Here is a 20207-nt window from a genome sequence, read left to right as displayed (position 1 = left end):
GGAGTGAGGATCCAGATCCTGGCATTTATACGTGACAGTTTATATGCAGCCAAAGTAGATACTGTAGTCAGAGGTCATGGCGCTAGATTTTGAAAAGTCCTGCATAAAGAAGAGATCTCAGAAAAGCAAATTTAAATAACAGTAATGTCAAGAAAAGTCATTCTGATTGCTATATTCTTTATCTGTCGTGACTAGACAGACGAAAATCTATGACAGCAATTTTGCCTTTAAGGTCATTTTCTTTTTTCTTTTATTTATTTCTTTAATTTATGTTTATTTATCTTATTTTAACAGGCTCTAATTTTCCTCACAGAATGACTAACAGAAATATGACCCTTGTGCACCTTTTGTAATTAATTCATTAGGTCAACTCTAACCACTAAGCCCCTTGTCAGGTTATTTCTCTTAGTGATAAGGAGCAATTGACCTTAAAACTTTGAAGCCAGGTAGATGAGCTTATTCCACAAGGTCTCTTAGCTCCACGCTTGTGAATTGAAATCTGCCAGGTGGGGATCATTTGACCTTTGCTATATAGGAAGCCTGAGGACTGATCGGAGAAATTGCCGCCCTGGGGGAGTTTGAGGCTCAGGATACCTAGGGTGTTTTTCTACTGTAATGGTGAAATGGACTTAGTGTTCCCCAGTAGGCTGCTTTTCCTTCATGTTTTCTGCCCTCTCTGTGAAATAGTTTTAGAGGCTCTATGAGCTAGTTACGTTGGTGGTGCCTTCTCAGTACAATAAAACCCTGGTGGTGCTACTTCCTTGTGAAGTAGTTTGGCAGTGACTCAAGTTCAGAGGCTGGCAGGTTAAGTGTTCCTGGGTTCTACAGTTGTATCACGTTGGGGAGTTTGAGTACTTCCTTCACCTTGTCTGCTTTCAGTGAAGCTACTTACACGGATTCTAAGCTTACTTCCCAGCCCTAAAACTTAATTATTAAAAAAAATAAAAATAGAAAACCAACCTCTGAAGCTCAAGTGCATGCAGGTAAGGCTCACTTTGAAGAAGGTTTTTAAGTATTTCTGAAGATTGAACAACCTATGTAAAAGGTGCTTTACTGTGAATTCAGACCTTGCTTTGTGGTAAGAAGAAACAGATTTGGGTAGATACTGGTGGTGTTATCACTACTTTTGCGAAGTGTTAATTGTGAGAACGTGCTGTTCGTAAAAGGAATGCTGTTTTCACAATACACAAGTCAAAAGCCTTTACACTACTAGAAGTTACAGTTACAGTTTCAGGGAGATAATTTGAAAGAAAGAAATCATTGTTGGCCATCTTCCCCTCACGCATCCATAAACGGGCACCCTGAGGAAAAAGCGTGAATGGTTAATAGTTTTGGAGGTAGGGTCACGTGTTTTCAGTCCCGGTCCCCAGCATCCAGAACAAGCTGCTCCAATACCTTTCCAGGGACAGAAGTGAGACTGAATGGCCTGTAGTTTCCCGGATCCTCCTTCCTGCTGTTCTTGAAGACCAGAGTGGCATTGGCTATCTTCCAGTTTTCAGACACCTCACCTGTTCTCCAGGACCTTTCAAAGATAATAGAGAGCAGTTTGGCGATTGCATCTACCAGCTCCCTTAGCACATGCAGATGCATCCTATTGGGACCCATGGATTTGTGTGCCTAGCTTAAAGCCCTGGTAATCAGCCCAGAGAGCTTGCTCCCCAACGCACTTGTGCCCCACTTGCTCAGTTGGTGTCTGTCTGTAGCCCACATACCCGGCCTCTCAAAGGACGGCCCAAGATCAAAATAACCAAATCCCTGGTCCAGACACCACCCCCTCAGCCAGTCATTGACCTGTCCTGTTCTGCTCCTTCTATCTGCATCCCAGTCACCCAGCAGGAGGACAGAGGAGACCACTACCTGCACCCCCAATCCCCTCAATATCCTCCCCAGGGATGCAAAGTCTGTTTTAATGCTTTTCCTTTTTCTAATAGCGACTTCCTGGGATCCAACATGAATGATTACGAGAGGATAGCAGTCCTCTGGTTTAATGAGTCATGGCAGAGCCTTCCTAATGTCTCTGACACGTGCCCCAGGAAAACAGCACACTTCTCTGGCTAGGTTATTTGGGCGGCAGATAGGAGCCTCAGTGCCCCTCAGCAAGGAGTCCCCAGTCACCAGGACTCTCCGCTCTTTTTTTGTGGCACTGGTTACAATGCAGTGCTCCATCCGGCCCTGATCCTTATGTTCTGTGCTTCCCCCAATCTTGACTCTCTTCTTGGGGTTGCTTCCTGTGTTCAGACTACTGTCCAGACCCTCAGCCTCTTCCGCAATCTCCCTGAGAGCCTCAAATCTATTTCCAAGGGACACTGTGGGGGTAGGTGGCACTGTGGGTGTTGGGGGCAGATGTCTCTTGCTGCTCTGAGCCGAGACAAGGATCCAGCCCCTTGCCTCTTGTGGACAGTCTGGCCCTCTGTTCCACTTGTGTTCAACAGGGGCAGCCTCTACCCCTTGTTGGGACATAGGAGAGGGCTGCTGACAGCAGCAGGGGCAGGGAGATCCCTCCTATCTGTCACCCTCAGAATCTCCCTCAGGTTGCCGATTTCTCGCTGCAGCACAGCCACCTGCTCGAGACATCCCTGAAGCAGGGCACACCTGCACCCGTGACAGCGCCCTCCTCCCTCATGGCCCAGATGGGCCTCCAGATGCTGGAGTTCCCCGCAATCACCTGTCTGGACTGCCACCTCCCCCCTCAGGGGATCCACCTGGGTGCCCACGATTCTATGGAGCTGTCGACCAGTTCTTTAGCTTTCTAGATGCTGAAATTGTCCCTGGCTTAAAAAGAACTAGTTTCTCGCCTGTCCCTATGAATCATTGCAGAGGGCTAAAATCTGAGTTTCTTTTCTGTTACGTGAACAGGCAGAGAGACTCGGCCTCCCTTCTCTGTTGAGTTCAGTGCTGCCTAGTCTTAACTTTTTTAATACTCAGTAGCGTACCCCAGACTTGTATTTTGAGAGGGATTGCACTCCCCTTGCATCATATGGGAATCCCATTTTTCTGTCTCAAGGGTGAATGGTGTAAGGTGCTTAGAAATCAGTGCAGGCTGTCCTTGTTGTCAATTGCCACATAAATTAAGGCCATACAAGTACCTTCTATTCTTTCCTCTTCCCTTTCATTTGTTGTGTGGTTACTACCAAATATTATATATTTGGTGAAATGCATTAAAACAACGTTATTTTTTAATTAACAGCTTTTTTTTTTTTTTCTCTCTCTCTCTAGGTTTGTCAGTAGCTGACAAAGTAGAAAGGAGTGCTTTTCTCTTCCGTTCTTGTATAGAGTTAGAGGCAATGCCAATTTAGTCCATGACTGAGGCTCTGCAATGGTGCAAGTCTATCCTACTACTTCAAATTCAGTGATGCAACCTGAGTTTATGCTAATTAACTTTCAGGGATTAAACCAATTTAAAGCTTTTGGACTATGACAATTCTTGGAAAACATTCCCACAGGTTTATTCTATTCATTTGCATTTGTTTGCGCTCTCCGTCTCATTCAAAGCAGTCAGGACTGGTTTGCTTCTCTCTTCTCTGGAAGAGTTCTCTGCACTAGGAACCATGGTTAGAATCACAATCCTGATCTAAGAGTATGATGAAAAATGTTGCACTCTGAAAACTGGAGGGGAAAATGTTCATGTATACGTAAAAATTGTACTCAGCTCATTACACCTTTTAGTGCATGCTTTCAGTAATTTTTAATAATAGTCTGAAATCTGTGGACTACATGTCAATTTTTTCCCCATGTTTTGTGCTGCAAAGTATTTTATTTGACAGGAGATGATCTAGATGCCCTGTTTTATCACGTTGAAAGCCACTCCTGTGCCCTCAGTTTCCCTTCTTATAGGACTGAGATGTGCCAATAAAAATGGCTTGCTGTGGTGGGACAGTGAGGGTTTATGCGAAAACAGAACTTACACAGAGAACTTCCACTTCTGAAGGAGCAGATCTTTAAATACATGAGTCAGAAGCCCCTGATCTCTGGACTAGATGCAGCAGACCCTGCCCCCTTTGAGCTGTCTGCTCTCTCTGGATGCTGGGTGGTCACCTCTGGTGTGCTCTGGTAGCACAAAGCGGCTCTGTGGTAGCTTCCCGTGCTCCCTGGGATTTGCAGAATCGCTTTCTGCAGCACCTCTCGGCCAAGGGCCAGGCACGTGGTTCCCCTTTCCCCCAGTACGCTGGAGGTGCCAGCCACAGAGACTAGGACGGCTTCCAAGGCTGTCAGAGGGAAGGAGGTGAGAGGGGGCTGTTTTGCTGCCCGACTGAGAGCTGGTTGTCTTTATAGACCTTTGCGAGCTTAGAAGAGGGGAGGTCTGGGTCTTGCAATTACAGTGGTGCTGGGAATCCTTCAGGGACAGAAGTGAGATTTGCTTTGCGTTACTGCCCCAACTTCTAAGGCTGGGCAGCTTCAAAGGTTCTCAGCGTGGGGTAGGAAAGTCTGTTGGTAAATGTCACCTCGTGTTACCTGAAAGAAAAATATATCCACTGTCAGTTTAAGGCAGTTCGGCATTTAAGAAGTCAGAAAGGACTGACTGTTTTCACGTGTGGTCCCTGTTAGCATTAACTGCCTGTCATCTGTGTGCTGTAACTCCATGTTCTGTGACATTAGCAATTAAAAAAGTAAAGAACTATCTGTGAAGGAACAGTTACCACAAACAGCTCAGGACTTATTTCCTGGATGCTGTACAAATTAGTCCATGCCTTAATGCAGTCTCACTTGAAATTACAAGGTGTGTGGGAGGAGGAAAACACTCTGGTTTTCTAGTCTATGCCTTTAAAGTCCTCATAACTGCAATACTATAGAAATGACTCTGCTGCATAGCAAACCGGTTGCTCATAACTACAGCACTGTAACTATGACTCTGCTGCATAGTAAACTATCCTTAAAAAGACATCATAAACTAAGGGGTTAGTGAAATATTGACCACCAGTAACAAATCTTCCAATTTTCTCTTACGGGATATTATAATAATTCCAACAGAGTAATAAAGACTGAGTCGTGTGTGTGCCGAACTCTTTTTAAACAGGTCAATATTGTGGAGTCAGTATACTTGGCCGAGATGGATACTAAATATAGACTGAAAGGGCCAGCCTGTTTCACAGCTGCCTTCGTGGGTCCTGCAGGGGTGGACGGGCTCCGATGGGTCTAAAAGCAGAGGGGAACAGCAGCACGAGTTTTGTTCTGGTGATTGGCACTGGCTGATTTCTTCCACACTGGCATATTACCTGAACGTGGCTATGTTGTAAGTAATGTTTTGTTCTCCTGTTTGTTAATTCCTTTTAGATTTATTTTATTTATTTATTTTCTGGTAAGAAGTTCAGCATCGTCACACGAAGTTCTAACTTTACAAGAGTCTAAGGAGGAATTTAGAAGTCAAATGGGGAAAAAAAGTCTTTAAACAAGGTTAAAGTCCAAGAAAGAGTGATTCAAAAAACCACTACCACCACCAAAAACAAAATAATGTTCAGATTAGTTTGTTGGACAACTAATCAGTGCTTTTGGCCAGCAATGCTGATGTATCCTCTCACCTTTGTTCATGATGTCAGTGGGGAAAAAAATAATTGTAATTCCTTGTTGACTTAATATGGATTTTCTTCACTGCAGTTACATTGCTTAGTGGTTTTAAATAACAATGAAATCAGAAATGTAAAATTCAGTTCGTAGTAATGAATGAAAGATACTCACATTTATTACAGCCCAAGCTGTTCAGAAGAGTCTTCCCTGAAGTTGCAGGGAGGTACTAACCAGAATACCCGAGAGAAACAACTGCTCTTCGGAAGCTAAAAATAACCCAGGCGTCTGTGCACGAGGGGTAGCTTTTATCACGCCGTGGCAGTGCAGGGCTCTGTAATGCCTGCGGTCATGGATGTGCCTGTGGGGAGATAGCAGAGGGAACACGGGGGCACTGCAGCTAGCCAGCGCTGTGGTCTCGCACCCTGTGAGATTTGTGACATTCCCGGGAATGCAAGGAGGTGCAGCTCTGTCCTGAAATGACTGCCATATACCTGAAAACCAGGCCCTGCCTCAGGGCCACCACTACTATGATCGATTTTCTAACTTGTTTTTATATTTTTCAGCAATAATGTTGAACAGAGAAACACTAAGCTGTAATCTTCTCTTAAGTATAGCACTATACATGTAGGTCTGTCAATCTCCAATATGAAAACTAGTCCCATTATCAGGAGTAAAATAAGCTCTTAGCCTTCAGTCTTACTAAGACTCAGTGAATATTTACTTGGCTGTTTGCTCAGATACAGCAATCTCCTCCATCTGGTTTGATAAGGAAAGAATGGGTGCTTTCTGTAAACATGTATGCCTATATTCCTCAAACTTGCAATTTTTATTTAGTTCTTAACTGAAGTGCTGAGTTAGGAATCCAATCACACTGCATTCTCTACCTACTGAGGTAGAGAGGGAAGGAGAGACATGTCAAGAGGGCAACTCCACCTGTCTGGGATTCAGAAATCACCCTCAGATGCTTATCGTCTTCCACCAACAGGAGGCTTGCATCCCATAAAGTGCTGAGTTCTGTTTGGCAGGTAAAATTGAACTTGAGAGATTTAATAAAATACCAAATGTGCTAGGTGCATCTCACCTCAAGTCTAAACTAACCTCTGTGAGCTCTGCCTTTACATTTGCTGGCAAGGAAAAGGCACCCTTAGACTTCAATTCTAAAGTCTGAGAAGACCTATGTAAGTGTAAGAGGAATATTTCCTGGAGGTACATATTTTTCTTCAGTAACTATCAAGGGAGTTTTCAGTGCCTAGTGTAGTCTAAGATGCCTGGTTAGAACAACTGCATCTTCCTGTGGTTAGAACTGTGCTTCAACACACAGAGGAGACTGCTTAGGTATTGCTTATTCTCTCTCTATAATCTTCATAATTGTATTTATTTACGCAATCATTCATTCAGTTCATGCACACAGACTTTGCAGAGAAGCTGGTTGGGCCCTACCTAATACTTTTCTTAAGGGAAGGAGTAATAGCCTGAAGAAAAGTCTTTACCATCAAGCTTTAATTTATCCATAACTAGCATCTATATGAAGCAGAACTACACTAGAAGATTATTTTTTGCCCCATTATTCACAAATAACTTCACAGTGACATTCCAAGGTGCATAAGCAGACTCATATTCCTGCTCCTTGTCTCCTACATCCATGCCGGCATTCTGGTCGTCTCCTCTCCGAATTGTTTGATGCTGACAGCACAGGACCTGAGTGACATCCTTCCTGCTGCTCTTAGCGAAGGTTTGGCCTTCACTGTGGTCAGGGTATCACTCTTCATCTTACCAAGTACTCCCCAAACTAAAAGGGTTATTTAGACAACTCAATATCTAATGTTCAAATTACTGCTAGTGAAATATTCTCTTTCTACATGTGTATATATACGTATGTATACACATGTATACAAATATATGTAAATAATCATACATATATGCACATCTATATGTGCATTTACATGTGCACAAATACAACACAGAACGAAATTTTATACTCATTAAAGATGTCCAAGAATAAACAACAAATGCTACATACTGTGTTACCCTTCCCTTCAAGTGTACTGGTCCTTCAAATCCCTTTATTTTAGGGGTTACTAAAGCTGCTCAGAACTTTTGCAGCTCAGGACAGCTACTTAATAGTTATTTCACTTACCCATTTTTTTAACTTAGCTTTTTATTATTATTTTAGACACAATGGAGAGGCCTTCTTTGGAAATTAACCTCCCCAATACTGATGAAGAAGGAAAACTTTATGTCGTTGACTCCTTAAATAACCTAAACAAACTAAACGCTTGTCCAGATGAATCCCAACATGCACTTGGTACGTATGACAGATGATGCTCCGTGGTTATTCAGTACCTAGAGTAGGCTGTAAAAAAGAGTTATGTATGGCACTTGAGAGCTCTAACCACATTGTGTTGCACTGTCAACAGCCCATCAGGCCAATAAGTGTATGTCAAGCTCTGCGTTGAAGAAGACTGAACTTGTCTTTCACTTCTATTGAGATCCATCAGGCAAGATAATTTCTCCAGTACTGCCCAATATATACCTCTTATATGAGTAACATCGTAACTCTTCTCAAGCACAAATTATAGCACAATCAATGCAGCAATAGAAAACACAGTGAAATTCTGATGATTCTAAGACACTTCTAAGGTTTTGAACCTGTGAGACTTTTAAGCATTTTAATTCACAGAATCTCTTTACTCCCAGTTTCAGATGTGGGCTCTCCCGCTCCTTTTATGTGGCTTCTATCTTTGATTTGCTTATGGCAACAAGATTTTTTTTTGGCCAGTGATAGTTAAAATATACTTGTATTCCTTGTCACCTGGAAACTTCTTGAAAGCTGGAGTTCTTCAGCAGCATCCCACATGACAACATTTGAATCTGTTTTTATTTCCTCCTCTACTATAATTGCAAATTTGACTGAAGAAAAGTTATAGAAGGACAATTATGTTTAAATAAGATTCAAAGGGCCACAACTTAATCATCCTTCTAGTTATAGGGCAGTAAGTATATAGGAAAAGTAAATAGGTAAAAGTATACAGAAAGTATATAGGAATATGCTTTCCAGAGGACACTGAAACAGTTCACCTAATGCAAATAACTGGAGTGCTGTCAGCTTCTGGATTTTACACAAAGATATTAGACATAAGCCGCTTGATTTTTGTATGTAGATTATCTTAATATTCTCATTTCTACAAGTACAAAATGAGACAATAAATGGGATAAATTGGTTTTGCAGTGTGCAACTCCAGTGTGTCTGTCTTGTTTTCTTTTGTAGTTTTTATTAAGTCTGTGCTCTTTACTTTCCAAGGGTTCTGTGGAATAGTCACATGAATGCTCCTCCCTACATCTCAGCAGTAAAATGTAGCCTATTATGTATTTTATGCATCCATTTGTAGTGTTTTGTCTCTTTGGCTTCTAGGATTATTCATTTTAGCATACACTTCTTTTACCTTTTTTAAAGCTTGGAGATTCTGTAGATATCAGTGAGATTTGTGGAATATTTTTCAGTTCTGATAACCACTAAATTCTTGTGAACAAGGTCTATTAGAAGGATAGTTGATGCCCAGTTTAGTTTAAAAATGATGTTTCCAGTGTTACAGTACAGACAGTGTTCCTTTTGTTCAGTAGCTTAATATGACCCGGCATAATGAAGCACACTAGCAAACATGTTAAAATGTATTTAAAATGCAAACAACTTTTGATTGTTGTGGTAACAGCCATGCAACAGTTTCTTTATGTTTTAGCTGACAAAATGGTCCCACTGTTTGCAGATTGGCAAGAGTCTGTGTTCCCTGATTCCTTACAATGCTGTAGGCTGGCAAGTCCAGTCAGTAAGAAGCACTCATTAAGCAGAGCAAGTATGGACTATTTTTGAGAGCTCTGTTGATAGCATAGCATACTTGAGAGGCAGTAGTAGCAGGTTGTCTCCCTCCTTATTATGCTAATTAGAAAGCAATATTGGTGCAGGTACTTAGTATATGATACATTTGTTATGAATGATGACATAAATATGTTAAATGAATAAACATAAAGTCCGCCAAAACAAATATTAAGGGTTTCATCTTACCAACAGTCAGGAGCATGTTAAATGCAATAAAGCGAAGCTGAGATATTCCCAGAGATCTCCAGCTAGCTCAGTGAATTGTTCAGTTCTAGGTTTGTTCATTATTAAAGTGCTGCTATGGCACAGGCATCCTTCCCTCAGCTTTATCACTAAAGGCTCAGTTGCGAAACCCTCAGAGATCTCTACCAGCTAATACCAAAACACCATCTAGAAACACTTTTCATAGATGCACTTGCTACTCTCCCTTTCAGAATGGCAAGACAGCAATTATAGGAGGAAAAATTACAGCATGTAATTTTACTTTGCATGCAAGAGGCTGACACTAAAATGAAATTACATTAGCTCCCTGCTCTCCCCAAAATATAAAATTAATGAAACATTAGTCAACAAACAGTTCTGTTTCAAGCATGATTTTCTTTGATATTCACTTGAATTTCCTCATGGTCTTCACTTGACTTCATCCATCATCTTTAGGGCTTATTGCCATCTTTCATTTGATTGCAACTGTTTCTGTGAGAGAAACTATTGACTTTCTCTTTATGCAAGACATTCTTAGGAGCACAGTAAACTGTCTTTTCAGATTCAAGAAAGCACAGCAATTCCTTGTTCTTTCCCCCCCTCTTTCTTCCTGTGCTTGAAGGACAAAACATGTAGTCCATGTGAAACTATTCCAATTTGGGCAATTTGGGAGGATATATACTTCATGTTTTGTTGGAATTAAACCAACAAAACCTATAGGGTGTTTTCAAAGACGAAGAATAAAAGTATTTTCAGATAAAAAAAAAAAAAAAAAAAGCCTACAGTCATCCTATCCAACGTCAGGAGCAACTGTGGTGCTTAATTTGGAAATTTAGTCATCCCATGGGTACTTATACCATCAAATCAAAGAAGAAGTGAATTTGAAGCATAAATGTGTAGGATGAATATGTACCTAGATTTTCAATCTGATTTTTCTCTCTCTTATCTTTTGAAAAGGCTGAGTCCATTCAGGTCTTTAGAGAGCTTTCTGATGAAAACTTCACTGCAGTCTTTGTACACGTAAAACTGAACTGCAGAACTCTGAAATTGTAAAACAGCAAACTGTAAAAACGGGTCAACTTCAACAAAAATGTGTATTTCAACAACAGAAACATTTCTGTTGAAAATGTTACAACATTTATAACAGATACATTAGTTTCTGTACATCCAAATTCAAGCTGAGCTCATAAAGTTGTTGTTTTTTTCCTTTCTCGTACAATGTCACAGGAAACGAAGTCTATTGTTTCCAAAATTGTGATGCATTCTGGAGCCACAAGCATTTTACCATGTTTATTCTAACCAACCTTAATGAACATTATCACTTTATCAAACTTTATCAATGTTATCTCATTACAGATGAGGAGTATGAGAGCACTGGTGATGCTGGAGAAAACACGGCAGGGAATAACACAAGAAACCAGTGCTTGTTCTTCATCACCTTCATTCTTACTTTGATCGTCAGTTTGGCACTTGTTTCATTTGTAATATTCTTAATAAGTAAGTAAAACCAACAGTGGTTCTTATAAATATGGGGCCAACTGGAAGAAGAACTTTGCTGAAATGTGTCATACTACCCTATAAAATCCTACCGTCATATCTGCACGTCCAAAGCCTTTAGCTGGTTATAGGCAGAGGGTCTTGGTCCTGGGTGTGAAAGCACAGGCTACCTCCCTGAGATACAAGGCACAATTTTATTCTTTGTGTAAAGGTTTTGTGAGCTTAAACAGCTGTCAAGAATTTAGCTCAGAAGGGCAAAAGTGTGTTTTTGAAAATGCCGACTGTACATTAAATTAAATTTTAAAGATGAGCGTACGGCAATGAGTAAGGTTTCTGTAACTTCCCAGGTGAAGTTCAGCATTAGTGTCATGCCACTGAAACTGGAATTGCACTAATAATACAAATGGAATAGCACTTAAATCAGGCTCCCTGGAGATATTCTCTTTTATTCAGAAAGACCTGAAGGTTGCAGGCTAAGTACTGACTGGAAATTGTTTGTAACTAAGAAAACCACAAAGAAACAAAAAATCAGACATACATCAAAATTGGCATGTAGCATCCAGTCTGCAGACATAATTACTATTCCACTTGGGGTGGACTAGTTTGGCTGTAACTCTGCTAAGCACGTGGCTATGGGTACAGGTGGTCTTGCTTTACGGATCCCTTGCCATCTGGGGGTTTTCTGTGCTAACTGTGTTGGACAGAGTCTGAGGTGCTTAATTTCAATTCACCTGTCAATTTTTGAAAGAATTGGAATCCGTATGAAATTAAGATATTTTTTTTTTTCTCTATAGTAGGGAATTTACTAGAGGGAAGCAAAGATCCTCATCCTTGGCTGAATTTGCTCTGAAGTTCTCAAGGGACAGAATATCAGACAAGGAAAGAACACAAAGGAAATCTTCAGTGGCACAACTGTAAAAGCCTAATTCAAATATCTTATATTTGAATTCTAAATATCTTTAATGGGCTGCTGCCAAAAGTAGAGCCCTGGTATACATAAATGAGTAATGTGCCCCTCTAGTGGAAAAATGGTAAAGTCATAGTGAAAACCCTACTTATAGGGTTTAAAGAAATTTGTTAGGACTCAGGTTGGTAGACACCTGCACTTTTTGGAACTGATTACCAGTAGTGTTTGCGTCAGATTATGTTTGTAATCCACAGGCATAGATTTGTTTTGCACTGGCACCATTAGGACTAAATTTCTGTCTGCTTTAAAACCCATGGGTAATTTTCTTCAGCCTCGGAAAGCCAAAATAAATATAGCTCCAGAAGTGTGTGTAATGTATACTGCATATTGGTGGTCCAGAGTAAATGGGGCTCTTAATGCCAGTATTTACAAGAATTCTCCTTTAACCTAAATGCTTTAGGAAATCAGGTGATATGGCTGTAGTCTTTGGTATGCTTTAATAGTCGTACTTTTAGAAAAAATATAGGTGGACAGTGCCCAGAAATAGCAACTTGGAGCCATTTAAGAAGACATTTTCTTGTGGACACAAATGGAATGGCTACACTGCTGAAGACTGTAAATTTTGTCTGAGCCAGTGTATTTTACTGTATTATACTGCATTGCACTTAAACAGAAAATAAGCAGCTGAAAAATTTAATGAGCAGGTAAATCCACCAGATGCATAAGTTTTTCTCGTTTGATTCTGCTGCTGCTTTCCTGTTAAATATTTTAATCCATAATAATTCCCTACAATCTCACACAAGAATGCAATTGAGGGTAGTGATGCTCTTGACTTATATGTTGCCAATTTAATGTGGTATGTTTTCTTTTTCAAGTTCAAACTAGGAACAAGCTGGACCAAATATCAAGCAGACTATTATCTGAAAAGAAGAACATAGAGGAGCTTAAGAAAATGAATGATATGATATTAAAGTATCTAAATCACTCAGGAATGAAGGAAAAGGGGAGACACCTCTTCACAGAGTCTCCTGATCCTCATGATTTCTTCACCCATCCCGAGCTGAAAGTCACTGAGAAATAAATCTACTTCAGAATGAAATTCAGCATCACTCTGTTCGTGCACTTGGATGTTTCCATACGATATGAAGGCTACTTAAACATTCTGATATGGTCACAGGAACGTTGGAAAGGCTATCTGAAAGAGGAATATTGGAAAAGAATATTTGATCCTGTTTCATGTAAATAGAGATTATGAAAACTAAGCTCATACAATTTACAATAAACAGCAGATGGCCAACAATTTTCAGGAGAGTTTCAGATTCTCTGTGCATTGTCAATTGCAGGGTTAGGGGCTTAGTTTTACTTTAAATGTCAAGTAAATGTAAGTGAATGATAACATGAAATAGTGACTTTTATTCAAATGATTCCAGAATGACCTTGTTCACTTTGCAACAAGTTCTGTGTGCTTCTGTATTATTTGTATTTAAGGGTAACTGCAGATTTCATAACTTATAAATAAAAACAATTTTGCCACAGAGTTTGATGGTTTGTATTTCTGTACATCTAAATAGATTGACTTACCACTTCTGCTAAAAACAAAAAACAAACTTGTCTGAAAAACAACTCTTTCACATGCCATATTCACCCCAAATTTCTAATGACTGAAAGCTGATGTCATGTAGTCTTATATGGGAAATAGGCTTAGAGAACTTGTTCTGGTAATACCCATCTCATAACAACGCTAGCATGCTCTACTCAGTATTTGTAAGCAGTTTCAGGGGGAAGACCAAGTGTTTTATAAAGAAATGGGGAAATGCTAGCTGTACTTGTCCTCTTCCCTGTAGTTTCTCTTGGCTGCTACTGGAGAAAGTTCACAGGGCCAGATGGAAATCTGGTCTGAGCCCTCCTGTTGAAATGGTGCTGAGGGTACAAGCTGCAGCTGATGCTTTCTCTCTTTGACTTCATGCATTTTGGAGGCTGAGACCCACAAACACAGTCGCATAATGGACTGGTGGGTAGCTTTGTCAATTTAGTATTCAGATCCTGATAGTGGTATGCACATTAAGAAGCCACCTCAATTATCAATAAGTGGTTACTCCCATCACAACAGTGAAAGAAATGGCAGCTGACACTTTGTAGTATGTCCAGCATCTCCTCTTTTACTTCAAGTTCTCCTCTTTTCACCCAATAATTTGTTATCTCCTCTGGAGTATTTTACAAAAAAGTCTCCAAAGTCCACTTGTATTGCAGTCTCCTTATCCAGAACAAGTGACAATTCATGCTGTGGTGACTTCATCATCTGCAACAGACTGAAGAACTAGGTCCAGGTGTCTTTCTTGCTACGACCTTACTTAGATGTGCCCACTGATTATAGGAATTCTATTCCTGCTATTAGGGATACTTTGGTTTACACCTATATTTTGTATCACCTTCTTTTGATATTTTGAGCACCATTTTTCTTTTCCTGCTGTATTATTGTCAAATCATTCACATGAAAACTGAGGTTTAGTTAGTCTTAAGAGTTTATTAGTCCTGCTGTTAATTCTCAGCTGGAGTCACAGCTATCTCCTCTGGATATTGCCAGTGTTTGTTACAAAGATGACTTTACTATTGCTAACAGAATGATAAAAGTAAGTGTAGACTGTGTTGCAAGGAAAGAAATCTGAAAGACTACAAAAAAAATCTTTCTGTAAATGTTCTTAAATGATGAAAGAAAAAGTGTTGTAGGACTAAAAACAAGACACTCGCAGTGCTGTTTCTCTGTTCTCCGACCTGTCAGCTGCGTTTTAATGACAGTATGAAGGTCTCATCTCTCCCACTCATCTTGTAGCTACCAGAAGTGCTTTCAGGCTCCTGTCTCACACTGACACGCATCTGTACTTGTTAGCCAGGGAGAAACAACTCTAGTATTTGGCATTTAGTGCATCTCAAATGTGAATTTGTCACATCCTTCATTGCAACTGCAGCTATCAGAGTGGTCTGTGGTTCACTAGAAACTGACACCAATTGTCTGTAGATTTTTCTGGCAGGAGGCAATGTAAATAAAATCTGTGCTACAGCAACAGTCCCCAAAGAAATGGAAGCACGCTCATTTCTCTAATCTTGTCCTCAATTTCTGTTAACCTGGTTATTCAGTCAGTAATCATACGAAATCCCTCCCCCCCCCCCCCCTTTTTTTTTTTTCTGTCTTTCTATTATTGATTAGGAGTAGTGGTATTCTTCCACTCCAGTGTTTGAGCCTGTAAGGTGCTGAGGACCCTCAGCTGCTGTAGACTTAGATAGGACCAGCAATGTGTAGGTGACACAATATGACACAGAAAGGGTTTGGATAGATTTAATAACATGACATTGATGCTCATCTCTCCAGAGCTACAACAACTATAATTACTGAAATGACAAATTAACCTCAGGAAATTTTCTGCTGAATAAATCTGGACAATACCAGAAATATCACGATAAGTAAGGAGAAACACTTAGGTTTAACCAAGAACTTATCTTCAGCTTCAAAGGCATGACAGTGCAAGTTCTTGAAGTGTTGTTTCAATCTGTAGGTAATCAGTTAATATCAGTAGACAAAATGCTTTTTTCCCCTGGTGAGTTTTGTGAGAAATTCACCCCTTTGTTTCTGATATCCACAGCTATCCATAGATTTGTTAAAACAAGTCTAGACTACTATGTCTGAGTATGTGGAGCTAGGTGTGGAGATAATGTACAGTAACAGCTAGCAGAGGGCCAGCTAGCACAGGCATTTGCTCACCTTCCTTGACATTGGGCTACCATGAGAACATCAGTGTGTAGTCAGCTTCCAATGCAATGTCAGGTCTTGATCTTAGTATTGTGCTTTTCTACAAGGAAATAGAGCTTGACGGCTACCAGCAGCAAGCAAGAACAGAGGACAAAATATTCCTTCTAGAGAGATCTGTCTATGAAACAGTCAGGGGTCAGGTAAATCCAGGCAGTGGGCAGCTTCAGTACATGAAGGTGCACAGATAGGTGGTGGGGGGGGGGGGGGATTTGAGAGGCAAATAAATCCACCCCTTTGCCTGACAGCATCATCAGATATACTTAAACTATTTCTGACAGATGCTTGTCCATTCACATCATAAAATATTTCAGTGATGGAGCTTCCACAAGTCTCCTGCTCTGGTGCTTAGCTAATGACATGGGTAAAAAGACTTCCTGAAGTCTAACTCAAATCTCCCTTGCTGAAATTCAAGCCAAGTATTACCTGGTCTATTGCTTGTGAACGTGAAAAATAGTATACCTTCATTTTTTTTTTTTCACTTATTATAATAACTCTGTTAGGAAAACTTTTTAACCCCCTGAGATACTTGTTATTTTAATACAACATCTATTCTCTAGTGTGCATTCAGTTTTGATCTGGAAAAAGAGAGTTGTCAAAGCTTCAATAGGCAGGAGTAACATTCGCTATTACTACTGATTTAGGTAGAAGGTTTCACATGCTTTGTTCATCAGTAACAATACAAAGCTGAACATGGGTGAAAAATAATAATGATGTGTGTACTCTGAATCTGGAAGCAGAAGAGAAAATTCCAGGAGTGGTAAAAGGCTGGTCACAAGTTTTGTTAGACCACATGTTCTCAAAGGTGATGTGCTTTGTATTGTACACAACCCTAACTATTCAGAAACATTAAATGCAGTGTCAATGTATTTGCAAAATGAACACGGTGTAACAATGTTCAACAAAGCAGAAGGAGAACTGTCAGAATTAGAATTATCTGAAGAACAAAAATCCTGTTTCATGGGGTTTTTAAGATTTTGAAGATCCAATATTTATTTTCAGTCCACCAAAGCATAACATTGTAAAATTATACATGAAGTTGCCTGCAAATATCCATTTGCATATCAGAAATCTCAGGTTTTCTTATTCCTTTCACCCTGTCTGACTGGAATTTCTGTTCAGAGATTCAGAACCTTCCCTATTGGAAATATTATCAGAGCAACATGCTCCAAAAAGCCTTAGTATTTTGAAAATGTTTATTTTGACAAATAGAATTGCAAAATGTTTTTAATTAGAACTCTGATTAAGCAACACCTACATAAAACAAATGCCGAATAACAACTACAAAATGAATTCATGTTTTGACTCATAACTGAAAATCATCTGTCCAAGATGTTTAACTTGACCTTCTTATAAGTTGCTGGTTTAATTTTTATTGGAAGATGCTGGTGAATAATAAAAGTTGGACCAAATCCTTAGCTTGTAGCTCTGTGCTACTGGGATTAAAGAAACTGTTCTCTTCAATTGAGAAAAAAGCACATTCAGTCCATTACATGTTACTGTTCTTATTTTCCTGATAGATTAACAAGAATACTGAGATTTAAAGAGAAGAACAGAGGGGATGAATGTACTGTGTCTTCCTCTGGGATACATAAAAACTAGCAACACCATGGCCAAAGAGCTTACTCTTATTTGAGAACTTGATCAATCTTAGAATTCAATAAAAGGTTTTTATAGACTCTGTTTTCTATCCTTTCTCTTGTTTCTGGGCCACATTGCAGCAATTGAAATGCTGTCCACGAGGCACTGATGAGCCAGCAAAACCCCTGAATGGTAATGAGAAGCGTCCAGTGGAAACAGGCTCAGCACAGTGCTGCTGCTAATTTATCAATGTGAGGCAAACCGACTTACACAAGAGGGTGAAAGGACAATTTAAAAATCTATCACCTGCCAATTTAAGAATCTATTAATAATTATGGGTTTGTTTTTCATGTTCTGCACTGCTCATTTAATCTCAATATCTTCTGCACCACGTAACTGACTTTGGAAAATATTGCTTGTCTACAAGGTGACATCAAATTTTCAAATTCAGACACTCTGCTCCTCTGCAAGAGCTTGTGGCTGATTAATTAACTCCTAACTATTACTGAATGCTCTATTTTTTATTTATTTATTTTTTTCCCCTTAAGGGAACACTGAAGCATTTTCATCAGAAAACCTCCCTCTGGGTTCTCATAATCATATGGGTAGATACGAGGGTTATTTTTAATTGATATTTCAACAGCAAGCGTGACAAGGATTCTAGCTCTTTTTATGCATCGTCAGTGACCAACTGACTTTGCATCCTGGAGCAAGTTAAATAACTAGATAATGAGGGAAAAAGCTTGGTACCTGTAAACTAATAGTAACAAAGAGAACTTCCTAATATTATTTTAATAGGATTTTAGATGTAGGTGGCTTATTTATTTATTTATTTGAATAGTATCAACCAATCTGTTCGCTGTGGTAGGGAAGGAAAGTTTTCTTAAGACTGCTTCTTGCACAACCTAACCTGTAGTTTTATTGTGCCTGGTTTACCTCATCTGCTGCTTATCTCGTACAAAAACCTCAGGCAGGAGGGCCCACAGGGCCGTGATGCCACTGGCAGCGACTGAGTCAGCTTGTCCAAGTGTACGGGCAGCAGATGACATGCACTAAACTGATTCAGCAGCTATAAATAAGCACTGACTGACTCATTTAGGTCTTTTCCGTGAGGAAGAGTGATCACAGCAAAAAATCGGGATAAGCTGACAAGAAAGCCACCTGAATCTCCGAGATGTTGCTTCATAATGTTTTGTATCTGCCCTACCAAACGCCCTCCTGTCCCTGAGCACTCTCTTTAAGGTCTTTCCTCAAATGCTTCTTACAGAGAGGAGACCAGGGCAGGAGGGTCTGCATCTCTTGGCAGACAACAGCGGATATGTCAGGGGCTGGCTAACGTGAGGGGAAAGCTGTGGGTGTGAGGGAAGGCGGTGGGCTTGAGGCAAAGACAGGGTCTGCCACCGGCTGCCCTCGTCCTGCCGGGCCCTCAGGGCACCGCCAGCCTCCCGCCGCCTCTCGCTGCCGCAGGGCGACCCCTGGTGGCCATTTCGGAGCAGCCCGGCGGGGCTGAGCCGAGCCCGGCGGCAGGGGGAGCCCGGCGAGGGAAAATGGCGGCGGGGCCGGGTGGCGGGGCTGAGGGGCGCCTCAGAGCGTGGCGCTGACCGCGGGCTGGGGAGGAGTGAGGGCAATTTTCAGCCGGGTAATCCCAGCGTGGAGCCAGGCACTCGGCCGGCCGCCAGGGCACGGCCACGGCGAGGCTGCAGGCGCCGATAGGATGGCGGCGAAATGTCGGGTGCGAGGAGGAATGAAACGCCTCTGTGCGCCTGAGCCGAAAGGGCACTGCTGGCTGGTGGCTGCTGCCAGGCAGCGACGGCTTTCCTTCAGTGACTCTTTTTTTTATTTTTTTTTTCCCTTCCAAGGGCAGCCACAATGCCTTTTTAATAAGTTTTTAGATGCTTGCTGCTATCATTTCCATGGAAATTGTCAAGTCATCTCCTTGCCGGGCTTGGAGAAAGAGCAAGGAGTTTTGGCAAAAGTTCAGCAGATCAAAAACATTAGCTTAAAAATTAAAAGAGGGAAATGTGAATATAAGAAAAACAAATTTGTGAGTATTTTGCAATCTGGTCAGCACTGACTTTGTTACCCCAGATAACTGAAGCAACTCTGCTGCATCCTACAGCAGCATACCTAGGGGCTCATGAGCAAGTCTAAGAAGGAATTCAGCAGCTCAATGCATCTTTTCAAATGTCCCTGCACTTTTATACGTCCCTTTTCACTGCCAACATGGTCACTTTGGGCAGATCAGCGGGCTGTGTGAGGGAAAGGGCTTGTGGTGAACCCAAAGGAAGGGCAGCTGTGCCCGGGCGAGGCAAGGCAGGGGCCCATGGCTTTGGGGAGCTGGGGGCAGCTCTGCAGTGCATGGGTCCGGCTGCTGCCTTGGTTGCTGCTGTTGAACAGTGTAGGCTGCCTCATAGAGCCTTGAAGGGGGAGTGTTTTCTGACCAAAGTTTGGCTGGGGTCCCCTGGTCTGTTCGGCGTCTTTTTTTCCTTCCTTCAGATCTGTGGTAAAATGTTTTGCCACTGATTAGACTGGCCACGTGCACACAAATGGAAAACACAACTAAATCTATTAGACAACCACTGACATGGACACACACACTTAAGTCATTACTTTGACAAGGTGATAGGCGTATCCATTGATTTGGGGAGATGTAGACCCTCTTGATTATAATGCAAGGTGCAATTATGTATCAGTGATCTATCCACTCATTTTGAGATGGAGAATTTCTTATGCCACTTAACCCTTCACAATACCCTTTACAGCTAGTGAAGATAAAGCCATTTCTTTCAATAAAGATCCTTCAAGAAGCTATTATGTTTTATAGACCATCATTTCCCTTGCTA

At 41.0% G+C, this 20207-nt stretch overlaps 1 protein-coding gene and 1 long non-coding RNA gene across 3 annotated transcripts; one reads left to right on the top strand and one right to left on the bottom strand.

The window, feature by feature from the left end:
- Positions 1-448: 448 nt before the first annotated feature.
- LSMEM1 (leucine rich single-pass membrane protein 1) lies at positions 449-13518 on the top strand. Of its 2 annotated transcripts, none has more exons than XM_027457378.3 (5): positions 449-804; positions 5015-5230; positions 7676-7807; positions 10934-11074; positions 12857-13518. In XM_027457378.3, the coding sequence occupies exons 3-5, from the start codon at positions 7681-7683 to the stop codon at positions 13060-13062; spliced, it is 474 nt and encodes a 157-aa protein (XP_027313179.3). In that variant the 5' UTR covers positions 449-804; positions 5015-5230; positions 7676-7680; the 3' UTR covers positions 13063-13518. The 2 variants fall into 2 exon arrangements, with proteins under 2 accessions (XP_027313179.3, XP_012947050.4); XM_013091596.5 differs by lacking the exon at positions 449-804 and adding an exon at positions 4094-4222.
- On the bottom strand, positions 1036-5805 carry LOC110354740 (uncharacterized). The gene is made up of 4 exons (XR_003497310.3): positions 5674-5805; positions 3906-4452; positions 1396-1522; positions 1036-1301 (listed from the first exon to the last, which is right to left on the bottom strand). It is a non-coding gene; the product is annotated as an uncharacterized lncRNA (long non-coding RNA).
- Positions 13519-20207: the final 6689 nt, after the last annotated feature.

The sequence above is a fragment of the Anas platyrhynchos genome, chromosome 1 (assembly GCF_047663525.1).
Source record: "Anas platyrhynchos isolate ZD024472 breed Pekin duck chromosome 1, IASCAAS_PekinDuck_T2T, whole genome shotgun sequence".
NCBI classification, from domain to species: Eukaryota; Metazoa; Chordata; class Aves; order Anseriformes; family Anatidae; genus Anas; species Anas platyrhynchos.
Note: the sequence above shows the minus strand (reverse complement) of the source record. Positions and strands in the feature narration are given on the sequence as shown.

Bases quoted from the DNA above. Each gene is read 5' to 3' on its own strand.
- LSMEM1 (XM_027457378.3), top strand. From the start codon at position 7,681: ATGGAGAGGCCTTCTTTGGAAATTAACCTCCCCAATACTGATGAAGAA. The intron at 7,808-10,933 runs GTACGTATGACA...ATCTCATTACAG, and splicing joins TGAATCCCAACATGCACTTG to ATGAGGAGTATGAGAGCACT. The intron at 11,075-12,856 runs GTAAGTAAAACC...TTCTTTTTCAAG, and splicing joins ATTTGTAATATTCTTAATAA to TTCAAACTAGGAACAAGCTG.